Source organism: Maylandia zebra, linkage group LG9 (genome assembly GCF_041146795.1).
Source record: "Maylandia zebra isolate NMK-2024a linkage group LG9, Mzebra_GT3a, whole genome shotgun sequence".
Classification (NCBI taxonomy): Eukaryota; Metazoa; Chordata; class Actinopteri; order Cichliformes; family Cichlidae; genus Maylandia; species Maylandia zebra.
Window position 1 is genome coordinate 2,177,211 of NC_135175.1, and position 14,183 is coordinate 2,191,393.

The window sequence follows — 14,183 nt, forward strand, 5'->3', positions numbered from 1 at the left end:
ACGCAGTCAGTTCTTCTTTTACTCTTATGCCGTTTTGTGGATCACAAGTTTTAAAACTACATATAAACACACACACACACACACAAAGTAACTCCACCAGAGCGCCTATTTCGGGTCATCTTTGGTCGTCCAAGCCCGGATAAAGGAGCAGGGTTGGAATTGTGACATTAAAGAAAACAATAATTGCTAAAAGAAATTTAATTTGTAGTTCTAAATAAACTCTAAATGCATTTAGGACGTTTTTTACTCACTTTATGTCTCTTCCACGATGTTATTTCTCTCTCCAACAACGTAGGTTACAATTAGATTAGCATGATCAATTATGCAAATTAGGCGATGATGTCATTTAGCGGCTTCTAGCAACTTTTAGGACAACCAATAGAGATTTTCCTTACTGAGGAGTTGGCAACACTGATCCCCACTAGTGAAGACTGTCATTTCCACAACAGTGAGTGCAGAGTTTCACACATAAGTCCACATACAAATCTTTTTTACACACACACAAATTCTTTTTACACATACAAATCCTGGTTTACAAGTACAAAATATTTATGACCACAATTTGAGTCCATACATATGACAAGGACGCACATATGATACTCCTACTCTTAGGCTGGGATCAACATTCACTCAGCTTTAGTGTCACTCTGGGTTTTGGCTAGCTTAGCTTTAGCGTGCTGACTGTACTTTCACAGAGCTGAAGTTGTCTTAGCAGCTTAATACAGTTGTTTCTGTCCTGGATGCAGTTTGCACTTTACCATTATGCTTTTGTGCAATAAAAATAAACGTAATATCCACTCTTCCCTACTATGTTTGATAACGATATCCTCTGATAACGGAAATCAGTAAATTGTAGCGCAAGCACAAGAACCGGTAAGTGAGATCGAAGCAGACTATCGATTCCAAGGATTTCAACTACCAGGAACCGGTTCGCTACAAAAACCAGTTCTCGATTCCCAGCATGACTGCTATGACAGCATGATCTCACTGTCCAGTTTCATACTGCAACAGCAATCTCCTCTCTCAGTCCCGGCTGCCCATCAATCACTCAGCAGTCTCACTGCTGGTACCTTTTGCAACGGAAATCCAACTGCCCAGCATGACAGAGGTCACACCTTCAGCTTGGATGCCGTGATGCCAGGTCCCAGTCTGCCTCACTCCTCCCAGGCCGAAGCTATGCTGTAGCCTATGCCTTTAGTCATTAGCAAGTCCTTGATGCACACACATAGTCAAAATGTACACAGGAAGGACAAATGAAGAAAGTGGACAGAGAACATCCATATTTCCTGCACCCCCCTGCCTTCCTAGAGGTTAAACTCTGAATATAATTAATATTCGCTTGAAAACACTTTTTCTTGCAGATTCAAGGACTGGATGAAAAAAGAATTATTAGTTAAGTGTCTTTAAAAATTAAAGCTTTGAAGGAAAGTCTTAATCAAGTATGATTAATCAAGTATGATTATTAATACTTTATTAAGAATGATTAAGACCTAACAGAAAAAAGAGATGGGATTTGAGTCCTTTTAGTGTTTTTTATTCAAAGGCTGTAAACAACTTCTTCTATAGTGTAAAAGGTCACAGTTTTAACTTAAAATTTGAAAAGAATTGAATAGAATTTTGAAAAGCAGAACATGAATAATATAAAAAAATAACTTGGTCAGAAGAGGTGCAATGACATCCATACAAAGTAGTCCACCAGAAGTAAAGAATCACTACAGCATGGAGGAAAAAGGTAAAAATCACAAGTTTATAAAAGGTTGCAACCCTTGTCAGAAAAAGGTCATTTAAGGAATGGGATACACAGTAGAACTGAAATATAAATAGAACAGAGAGTATAAAAATGTAAGTGTAATTGTGAACATTAACATGAAACATACTCTGTTTTACTTAAATAAGATAAAGAAGCAATAACAGTTATCTGAGAGATAAAATAAACATCTATTGTGAACGCACCCACACACAATGCACAGTCATAAGAAAATAGATAAGCAGTAATGTACAATATGACTGAAAGGATATACATATAAGCATTTTTTGTAGTTTTAACATATACGTTTTTACAGTTCTCTTTTGTTTTGAATATGCTGGGATAGTCTTGATGCATGCTCAATCATCCAGGTAAGTAAATCCCAAAAGGTTGATTTTGTTCATCTGGATGTTTTCAGTGGGAGAAACGTTTCGTCATCATCCAGGTGACGTCTTCAGTCTCAGCTGACTGCAGGTTTCCCCAATCTTATAAACAGTACATTTGCACAATGATTGAAACCAGCCCACCAATGAACAATAGGCTGGGAGGTCAGTACCTTGATCATTAATATGCAAATTTTCATGAGCATTGATCAACAACCACTGATCAGAGACCACTGACCAATAGCCATGAGAGTTGGGGAATATCAGTAATGGGGGACATCTAAACGCTGATGTGTACCGTAAACCTACACATACGGATCAGTATCTAAGGTTTGACTCTCATCATCCACTGGAGTACAAACTGGGAGTCATCAGGACGCTACAACACAGAGCGAACACCATCCCCACTGACACAGCAGCCAGGGAGGCAGAAGAACATCAAGAAGAGTAAATGTGGTTATCCCAGCTGGACTTTTGTCAAAGCTGGAAAGGCGCCTAAAGAAAGCTCCAGATGATCCAGTAGAGAAGATGAGAGATAAGATAAGATAAGACTTTATTGATCCCACGACGGGGAAATGTTTGCGTTAACTCAGCTCAGGTACAGATATCAGAAGGAAAATACAAAAAATACAAATAAAATACAAACAAATAAAAAAAGAGAAGGACAACCGCTGCCTATGCAAAAACCCTTTATGTGTCAGGAGTATCACAACATTTGAGTTTTTTTGTCTTTGAAACCCCAAAACACGCTGCGCCAAAAAATTGGCCCACCCCTGCAGTCAGCTGAGACTGAAGAAGTCATTTGGATGAGTGATGAAACGTTTCTTCCACTGAAAACGTCCAGATGAACAGAATCAACCTTTTGGCATACTGGGACAGTGTTGCAGCTCTTCTGATACACATTTGAGCAGGTTTTGTTCCTCAAAATCTCAAATATTCTGTGTGATTTGTTTTCAAGCAGTTATGAAATTTGTGGCCATTTCATTAGCAATGAGGGAAGTCATAGCTTGATTTAAAGTGCTGTTTTGCGAACATTCTTATTCACAGTCTTCATCAATAAGTGCTTTAGTTGTCACTACAAAAATAGAGATTTGAAGGGCCAAAAGATTTTCTGTGTGTTTTAATGCCAAAGAAAGCCCAAAATGGTTTTGCTACAAAGAAGAACGAGTCCCAATACAAATGACACCGCAATGACAACACAGATGAAAGTAGTGTTAAGGAAAACAGATATCTTTAGATATTTTATCATTTCAAGTATGTCTTTATCAAAAATTTCATGTGACAGTCTTTTTCTGATGTAAGCAGTTAATGCAGATGCACGCCATTCATTAAACCTAAATGCCAAATATTTACTGCTTAATCATCAATCATTACCATCCATTTTCTTCTACTTATCCAATCTTGTAATTACATGTTGCTTTTGCTTTGGTGGCTGATTTTGCTATGAAATAAATGGAGTCACCATACTAAATTTGGTTACTATTACAAGAAACAAAGAAAAACTTGGGAACTTTTAAAGTATGGGCAACATTCAACAATAATAACTTAAAATTTAGTTTGCTCATCATCTTAGTCAGTTATGGACTAAGTCTTTTTGGAACTCTTCTGCTTTGTATATCAGCTCCTGGGCACTTTTCAAGTGTTGAGGGCAGGTTTGAAAACTATATCACAAACTTTTATAGGAGAAAGTCAAAGCAGCAGTCTCGAAGTCGAAGGCAAACAGACACAAAACAAAAACAGAGGGAGGGGTGATTGTCTGGTGCAGCTAAGAAAGCCTAAATACTTTTGTCAAAGTATAGTCAGAGTGTATATTGTTGTCATTGGTTGCAGCTGACTGTATACTGTATAAACACATAGACTGTTGTACCCTAAACCCTTAGTGAGATGGCTGGAGAAGTCAGACATGATGAAAAACACTTCAGTTTTCCTTATTTGCTCCTTTGACTTCAGCCTGTATTTATCAAAGTTCTGAGAATTTTCATGTGTGGTCCAACAAAACACTGGACTTCCCAAATGTTGGAAACTAGCATGAGAGAACATCCCCCAAACACCATTACCCTGCTTTTTAGACACTGTGGGGGCTACGTTAGCAGTTTTATGCTGCATCTGTCAATCGTTCTAGTCTACCACTGCTGCTTTCTGTCTTACGGGTGATCGTGGCTCAAGAGTTGGGAGTTCGCCTTGTAATCCGAAGGTTGCTGGTTCGCGCCCCGGCTTGGACAGTCTCGGTCGTTGTGTCCTTGGGCAAGACACTTCACCCGTTGCCTACTGGTGGTGGTCAGAGGGCCCGGTGGCGCCAGTGTCCGGCAGCCTCGCCTCTGTCAGTGCGCCCCAGGGTGGCTGTGGCTACAATGTAGCTGCCATCACCAGTGTGTGAATGTGTGTGTGAATGGGTGGATGACTGGATGTGTAAAGTGCTTTGGGGTCCTTAGGGACTAGTAAAGCGCTATATAAATACAGGCCATTTACCATTTAAATACTCAGAAACTCTGTTTATGCAATCAGAATTGGTAAAGTATACCTTTCCTCTTTAGTCTGTTTATTTTCTATCACTGATTTAAGTTGAAATTTTCACTGTGATTAATTTGATAAATACAGGCTCAGTAGTTACATTCTAATACTCACAGCATTGCTTTAGAAATGTGATGCAACACAAGGAAGTAATAAAATATAGAAAGAGAGAGTTTTTCCTTATAACCATCTTATTGGAAAAATACTTTTTCACATATAAAATAATAATGTACTTGACTTGAGCAGCACTGATGTTGTATCCAGTCCAGTCCTTCACATGATCATCTAGTCTCCCAGTCTGCTTGGCTTCATTTGGGAGGCGAGAGTCCAACAACGATTCAGAATAAGTGCATAGATGGAAGCAGAAGAAACCTTTTTTCTTTGAGTACAAGAAATTGCGAGTTAAATCAGGGGCCTGATAAAGACAACAAAGAACAACATACCACAGACCAGACACACACTAAGAATGGGTTTAGCGCTGCACTCTTAATAATTGGATTGGACGGTGAAGAGAGTGGACGTCCAGTGGGTCTGCCGCACAGCCGATTCCACATCATGTGACCTCAGCGAAGGCGATGTGATTCTATAAAGAGGCAGGAAGAGCAAAAAAACAAAATCAGGACAAAAGACATAAAAAATTGGCGAATGCCTCAAAAATAAACCTGGTTTGGCATTCCTAAATACACATGTAGAAATCTGAGAAGACATCACCAATGGCATTTGACCTGAATGTAAGTAAATGCCTGTGAAGTTAGCCATTATATGTGATCATTTAAGCATGTTTATTTTGGGTCATATTCATTAGGTGGTTGACATTGTGGGACGTCTACTACTCAGAAGGCTTGATCCCTGGCTCACCGCGTCCATGTGTCGAAGCAATTGGAGAGCTCCAATTGAGTAAAAGAGTTATTTCAGTAGCAATTAATTTACCATGATTAGTAAATGACTGATTCATGAGCCTGCAAAGCTTTTCCTAGTGTAGGATGTTTAGGTTGTTCTCTTAAAATGACCTCATTAACTCCAATCAAAGCAGCACTCCAATACTTCTCATTAGGTTCTAAATGTGTATCATAGAGTCCTGCACTGTTTAGGAACCACTGAAGCACTAAAACGATTAAGTAGTGGATGGTTGAGATTAGATTTAGATAATTAGTTTCTCCACAAGCAAAGTGGATTTTCTAATGTTTAGTTATGGAGCACCGGAAAAAGTGGACGGCTACATAATGATTTTTTTCCACACAGGTAATCAGGGGAAAGGATGCACAACTCAGACTTTCATAGTCAGGAAAATTATTTCACTAACTATTAATCCAGATGTTAAACTAAACCTTCTCCTACAGTAATGATTTTCCTCCACGCCTTTAAGCTAACCACACCTCAGCTATCCAGGCTGATGAGCCACAGTGGTTGTAAAGGTCAGGTGAGTTCAGGCAGGTCACAAAGTCAGTTTAGTGCACAGTGCAGAACAGCTCAGTGCAAGTCTGCAGAAGCTGATGGTTCAGCTGATACCCGTCTATACATTCAATTGCCAAATTCCATACACAGCATGCTATTTAAGCTGTGTTAGCTTGCATACAAATGTTGCACATCTGCAAACTGCTTTGCAACCCACCCACCCCCCACATTCATTGCCTGGTGTGTACTGTGCTAGGCTTTTGCTACTGCTCTCTCCAGAACAGAGCTACGTCCCCAAAGACACATTTCTATAGTTGGGGAAAAAACTATTTTCTTTTGTCTATAGTGGTTCTGACTAAATGATTTTCTCTTCTGTGTTTAAGGCTGGGTTTGTTAGAGCAAATTTCTTTTGCATTAAAGACTCACCAAACACAGTGGATATACAGAATTACATGTTTCTCATCTAGACAAAAAGAGATGCTGCTCTATAAATGATTCTCCATCAGTCTTGCAGATCTGATAGAACAGATGGTATATTTGCATGACGTGACACGAGATTAGTGCAACAGGGCTGTAATTCCAAACTCCTAATTTTTAGCAGTAGCAGTCGGGATTTTATCCTTTCCTGACTTTTCCTGACTTCAAACACGTGTCACTCCAACAAGTGAATACAAAAATCCAAAAACCAAAACCAACCAATTTTTAAAAAAGCTGCTGCTCCTATTAGAATAAACAGTATGTATTTACTGATATCTTCAGCTCAGAGTTTTAATATTATCCTCCTTGTTCTTTAATTACCATTTCCATATGTTCGTAATATAGCCTGTATATGAACATCTGGTATCATTCCACTGTGTTTTAGAGGTGGGATCACACCAGTGTAATAATATTTTGATTTGTGCAGTGATGGTAGACCACAGCTTCCTTCCTTTGGACTGTTTCAGAGCCCATCACAGCACAGAAACAGCTTTAGTGAAGGTTACAAATGATCTTTTTATGGCCTCTAACAGAGACTCATCTCTGTGCTTATCCTAATACTGTTGGCCATAATATTTTAATACGGTGATTAGCATATGCTTTAGATATTAAAGGTACTACGCTGCAGTGGTTTGAAACATATCCAAAAAGACGCCAAAGTGCTCGCTTATAGAGGGTCATCTGATTGTTACAGGTTTCTCTGTTTTCTGTGTATTATTGTAGAGTGTTTACCTTACAAAATTAATATAACTGTTGTTATTTGGTGTTATATAAATAAAACAGAATTGAATTGAATCAAATTTAAAAAACACTCATTGTGTAACTGAATACACCAGTAGGTTGGTTGGGGGATAGTGCTCCCAGGAAAACAGCATTATTGGCTAGCTTATTATTGAGAAGAACAATAGAAAAGAAAAAAGGCAGAAGATTAGGACAACAGGTGTTTTGATAGACACCTTGACATTATCGCAGCGAATGGATTGCTTTATGCTAAAAGCAGGAAAAATAAAGCCTAAATGTAAAGAGACTAATGTGTCTTTTCTTCTTCCCTTTGAAGATGCGGATGGATATTATGATACCCAGTGTGTCGGGATAAGAAACTTATGACAACTATGGTAACCTTTGACCTATTATCTTGTAAACCCATTTGGTGTGCTTGGGGAAAAAAAGACTTCACCTAAAGATAAAGTGGGGTTGAATTGCACTTAAATGCACCAACTCTTGAAATGTTTAAATCACTTTAAAAACACACCTTTTTTCAAAGGCTTTTAGGAGTAGTACCAGAGTCAACCTGTAGTCAGTTTTAGTCAGCTGTTGGTCACTCTTAATCCTTTTATTTTGTTAATCATATTCATTGTATATCTTATTGTCTACTTTACTCATGTTTTATTATTTAATATATATACTGATTTATTTTAATCTTCTTTTTCATTCATGTATTTATTTTATTGTTATTTATATTTGCTTCTTTGTCTGCTTAGTGTTTTTAACTGCTATCTCTGTTTTATTATTGGAAAGCACTTTGGTCAACTTTGTTGTTTTTAAAGTGCTATATAAATAAAGTTGGATTGGACTAATATTATATCAAAAGTCAGTCTGATACCAGAGGACTGGTTGTTATGAAGTGTGAAAACAAAACTGTTCCATATGCTTAGAACATTACTGCTGAGACTTCTTGTTACTGTCCAGGAGAGCTTTAAGAAAGTAGACTATGACACAGAGCCTAAGCCAGTCATTCCTACAGATGCATTTCTACTGTACAGCTAATATGGTTCTCTTTTATCCTCCTTGACTGCAGAGACCTATGAGCATTTATATTGGAGGAGATATTTGGTAGTTTTCTCCGGTCAGGTTTCTAATAAAATTAGGATTCCCCTTGTATACTGTACTAAAGGTAATCTGCTTTCGTAGATTTAGAGGTCAGGACAAAATATTAGCCTGTTCCACTCATTTATCTTTGAGGTAAATTATTCTCTGTGTTGGAGACTTAAAGTGATGTCACTGCTTTAAAGATTCAAGCAAAAGAGAAGAGAGAAGCGTGGGTCTCATTTTTGCGACTCAAAGGTTGCTTCCTGCAGTGGCATTTAGTTTATTGTGGCTCGTTTAGCTTCCGGGCATCTTTAGACTGTGCTATTTTTAGAGCAGGCAATTTTCCGCAGAGGCTGTCATAGCTGAGGTGAGAGAGTGAGATTTGGTGCTCTTTCTCAGGCAGCCAAGTGCAAGCTCTCAGCTGGAAATTGTGAACTGAATCATCAGATAGGGGTGGTGTATATTCCATATTTCACTCTTAAATGAGTGTCTTAGAGGAAATGAAAAGACACAGCAAGCACAGTGAGTGCACTTCAACACGTGCCCATGTTTGTAAATTTTCTCCCCAACAAACACAACAGTGTCGATGAAACGTTTGCACCATCAAAGGCAGCCGTGGGTGCCTTTTTGGTTTCATTCTCTAACAGTGGACTTCGTGGATTCAACCCATCGAGGGTTATTTTTAGAACGTAACTACAGCGATAAACGAGGAACCACTGTGTGTATATATATATATATATATATATATATATATATATGCAGCAGCATATATCACTGAATCACTGAGATGCTTGGCTACAAGTTAAACAGCCACAAGAAGCAGTACCCTCCATGGAGAAGGAGACTAGAGGCTAGGATCAAAGTAGCACGGTGGAGGTTATCCAAATATCGGCGCTGCAGAAAGGTGCGACAAAGAAGGTGCCTAAGAAGTACAGGAAGCTGTCCATACCTGAGGCCTTGGAAACTGCCAAGCACCGACTCACAGCCTTGGCCAGCCGCTTGAAGAGGTACACCAGAGAGGTCGAAGGCAGTAGAATAAACCATCTGTTTTCCAAAGAGCCATCCAAAGTATACTCTCAGTGGCAGGGTAACAATATGAGAACAGCACCACCAAGGCTGGAGACGGAACAATACTGGAAGAGCATATGGGAGAAGGATGCAACCCATAACAGCAATGCTCAGTGGCTAGTGGATCTGAGGGCAGATCACAGCGACCTCCCTGAACAGGGTCCAGTAACCATCACAGTGGCAGATATCTAAGAACGGTTCTCCAGTATGAAGAGTTGGACAGCACCAGGCACCCACATGATTTGCGCCTACTGGCTGAAGAAGCTGACTGTATTCCATGAGCGCTGAGCGGCACAAATGAACCAGTTACTAGTTGACGATCATCATTCATCAGGAACTCAATGGGGATGTGGCGGACAAACTGGAGGCCAACTTCAAGCCCATAGCACAAGTCACCATCAAGTGCGGGATCTACCAAGGAGATGCTCTGTCCCCACTGCTGTTCTGCATAGGCCTGAACCCCCTCAGTGAGGTCATTGACAAGACTGGCTACAAGTCCAGCACCCTGAGGCTGTACGCTAAGCGGAAGGAAGGAGGCCAGGGACTGGTGAGTGTCAGCACCATGGTCCAGGATGAGACAACGAACATCCACGAATACATCATGAAGATGGCCCCAACTGACTACGTGCTCAGTGAATACCTCAGGCAGCAGAAACCCAAGAATGAGGAAGAAGAGGAGGAACCATCATGGAAGGACAGGCCCCTGCACAGTATGTAACACCAGCAAATAGAGGAGGTGGCTGACAGAAATCTTACCAGTGGCTGGACAAAGCTGGATTGAAAGACAGCACAGAGGCACTAATCATGGCAGCACAGACCCCAGCCTCTATGGAGCTCGTGCTCAGAGCTTGTTCCTATCACACCTGGCCAGACCCCAGGTGCAGGCTGTGTAAAGATGCTCCTGAGACAATCCAGCACATAACAGCAGGGTGCAAGATGCTAGCAGGCAGGGCATACATGGAACGCCATAACCAAGTGGCCGGCATAGTGTACAGAAACATAAGATGACATATCTTATAGCTATTCCTTGTTGTCCTTGTTGCCATCGTGGCGTGAAGCACTCCACAGTGAAGCACCTGTGCAGGTTGCTTCAATTTTGAAGGGACCTGTTGCTCCCTCCTGGCTGTTTTTTTTTTTTTTAAATCAACTTCCACAGTGCTCTGGGCACCTGGGGGCAGTTTTTATAAAACTTGTGAAACTTTCCTCCACTTCTTTTTCTGGCACAACTTCACCTGTTTCCAAGGTGCATGGAGAGGATGAAAGAATTCACAAAGCAGGAACTCCAGCAACACTTGAGGGAAGATGAACAACTTTAATAATTGACCAACGCGTTTCGGCTTGTGGCCTTCATCAGGGTCATAGTAAAACATTGTAAAAAATGCTTAAATACAAGACAGGAAACAGAAAAAACTTCAAATTAACCAGTCAAAACTTCATAGATAGGTCAGCTGACATATAATAGGTAGGTATTGGTTAATTGGCTCACGCCCAAGTAAATACCGGACTAGATCATTACTGATGAGGAGGAGGGGGGTGACATAACCCCCATATGCCTGAAAATAACACATGCATGAAATGCATTAGAAGGAGTGCTATGAATATACACAGAAGAAAGAAAAAAAAAAGGACAGTCTTTAATGGTAAAAGCACGTTTGAACTTAGAAAACAAGATTACATCATAACATGGGAACACATTTGTTAAAAGATCCTTATTTATGTCTCTAAAATGTAAAATCTAGACTTAAAATGTGGACTTAAAGTGAGATGTCTAGAACGCTACTCCTTCTTTGGTTGAAATGATAATAATTAAAAAAAAAAAAAAGCGTGCATTTCCTTGAGACTAGGTCTACTAAACTACCATCTAGTTCCATCCTAACAAGGCTGGCTGCCTTTGTCCTTAAAAGGAACTATTTCTTTTTTAACAACACACCATACCTTCAGATCTCTGGCACTGCAATGGGAACCAAAATGGCCCCCAGTTTTGCCTGCCTTTTTGTTGGTCATCTGGAAGAACAAATTCTATATAATCACCAAAATAACCCTTATTTATCATTCATTGTGTCTTGGAAACGTTATATAGATGACGTGTTTCTACTCTGGAAAGGACCAGTCTCTATATTACTAAAGTTTGTAGAATTCCTTAATGGACACTTTGCAGGCTTACGTTTCACCCTCAATTACAGTACTGAAGAAATTAACTTTCTGGACATGGCATTAATTGTCAATACACCAAAAATGTTAAATCATTCAAAGACCCTATAGGTGACAAAACCATTGCCATAAAGGGCTTTATCACATGCAGAACTAAAAATGTAATCTACATGATACAGTGCCCATGCAATAAAATATATATAGCATCCCACCCTCTGAAGGATCGAATTAACAAACACAGAAGCTCGATCAAGAGGAATGATTTAACCAGCCCTGTTGCAAGACACTTCAATGATAAACATCCAAATTCACCATTATTTTTCCTAGGCATAGAAGCCATTAAACTAAACCAAAGAGGTGCCAATAGAAATTTTATCTGAAAAAAGAGAAGCATTTTGGATATTCTGTTTTAAGAGTCTGCACCCCTGAGGTATGAATGAGGGCTTTTCTATCAATGAGTTTTTATGAACAACACCCTTTTTTTTTTCTTTTTTTTTTTTATTATTTTAACCAAAGAAGGAGTAGCGTTCTAGACATCTCACTTTAAGTCCATATTTTAAGTCTAGATTTTACATTTTAGAGACATAAATAAGGATCTTTTAACAAATGTGTTCCCATGTTATGATGTAATCTTGTTTTCTAAGTTCAAACTCAAAAAAATAACTCTTTGAATGAACATAAAAAAAAAATCAAAGAATTTCCACGTAATTAAATTGCTTTATTTTATCATTATGCAATTCTGTTATTCCAACTTAATGTACTTGAGTTGGACTAACTTGATTAATTAATGATGAATCAACTGTTTTACTACAGTTGTGTCCAACTTAATTTAATTGATTTGATCCAACCCATGCAAATGACGTTAGTGCAACAAAACATGCTTATTCGTAATAGAAATCCATTTATTAATCCATTTATATTAAGTTCATTTAAAGAGTTATTTTTTTGGAGTGTTCAACAAAGTCTAGAGTCTGGTTAACATAAAATGTTAATGGATTTATAATAACTTGCACTCCATCCGTCCTCTTATCTTTACCAGGGTTGCAGTGAGGCTGGGACCTATCCCAGATGTGACAGGGTGGGAGTCAGAATACTGGACAGGTCACCAGTCTATCACAGAGAGACAGACAACCATTTGCCCTCATGTTCACAGATATTTTAGAAACACCAATTAACTTAACCCTAATTACTGCATGACTTTAACTGTGGCAGGAAACCAGAGTACCCAGAGAGAACCCACTGCAAACTTGGCCAGATTGCAGATTTGAACCCAAGACCTTCTTGGGTGCTTTGACAGTGCAGTGCAGTGAATTTTGTAAATTTAACAACCACCCAATTTCATTTTTTTGAGTGTATTTCAGCTGACCTATCTATGAAGTTTTGACTGGTTAATTAGAATTTTTTTCTGTTTCCTGTCTTATATTTAAGCAATTTTTTACAATGTTTTACTATGACCCTGATGAAGGCCACAAGCCGAAACGCGTTGGTCAATTATTAAAGTTGTTCATCTTCCCTCAAGTGTTGCTGGAGTTCCTGCTTCTTGATGTATCACTCCAGCGCCTCCTTATTGATGATTAGGTTGCCAATCCTCTTTTCATCCAGCAACTCTCAAGCAAGCCCAAAGGGATCCCTGATGAAGCTCTAGTTCTCTCTTTCTCTTATTTTGTCCTTCTCTTTCCAATTCTCTCCACTCTCTGCAACCTGGCGTGATTTTGTTTGAGCTTGTCCCACAGCTCCTTCAAGCTGGCTTTGTCATGGTGTGCCGCTTTCCTACAGTTGCGACGGAGTTGGCGTCAGTCTTTGGTCAGTTGTTCCATCTCTCTCTCTTCTGCCTTTCCTTGGGGCTGTGGGCTCACTCCTCCTAAGCTCATCAAACATCTCTCTGCAGACCTCGAAGATGAACTTCCAAAGGCTGTTGAGCTTGCTCTTGGCAGTTCCCTTATATATCACCTCCAACAGTTGCTGCAAAGCATTAAGGTTTTGCCGTTTGCCTCGGTCATCTGTTTGGGTACCTTCTCCATCCCAGGGTTTTCCTCACCTGTTTCAGATGATTCAGCTCGGTCCTGCAGCACTGTGGTTGCTCCCCCAGCTTTTGGAGCCCCTCGTCTGACCTGCTTCTCGTCTATCTGGTTTCTGCATTTTCTACCATATTGCATATTTCTATCTTGATGGATGCATATCCCCTGCTCGACATTACCTTCTCCCACCGACAAGCACACTTCTCTTGTTGTCCTTATTCATTCAGTCAATTTGAGGCAGTAACATGTCTCTAAAAGTCGAATTGGGATTATGTTTCCCACTGTGCAGCATCACGGCCCAGACGGCGTGTCTCCTGCCACCCTCAGACACTGTGCAAACGAGCTGGCCCCAGTGTTTTCTGGCATTTTCAACTCCTCACTGCAGGCATGTCATGTGCCTGCCTGCTTCAAGTCCTCCACCATAATCCCTGTCCCCAAGAAACCTAGGATCACTGGACTAAATGACTACAGACCCGTGGCTCTGACATCTGTGGTCATGAAGTCATTTGAGCGCCTAGTTCTCTCCCATCTCAGGACCCTCACGGCCCCCCTCCTGGACCCCCTGCAGTTTGCATATAGAGCCAACAGGTCTGTAGACGACGCCATCAACATGGCCCTACACTT

At 40.0% G+C, this 14,183-nt stretch overlaps 1 protein-coding gene across 2 annotated transcripts in view; it reads right to left on the bottom strand.

Moving 5' to 3' along the window:
• Positions 1–1,518: 1,518 nt before the first annotated feature.
• plppr5b (phospholipid phosphatase related 5b) overlaps positions 1,519–14,183 on the bottom strand; it is a 115,296-nt gene continuing 102,631 nt past the window's right edge. For both annotated transcript variants that reach the window (XM_076887886.1, XM_004572899.5), the window contains one exon: positions 1,519–5,224. In XM_076887886.1, the coding sequence (XP_076744001.1) occupies positions 5,128–5,224 (97 nt within the window). In that variant the 3' untranslated portion in view covers positions 1,519–5,127. The remainder of the gene's footprint in view (positions 5,225–14,183) is intronic.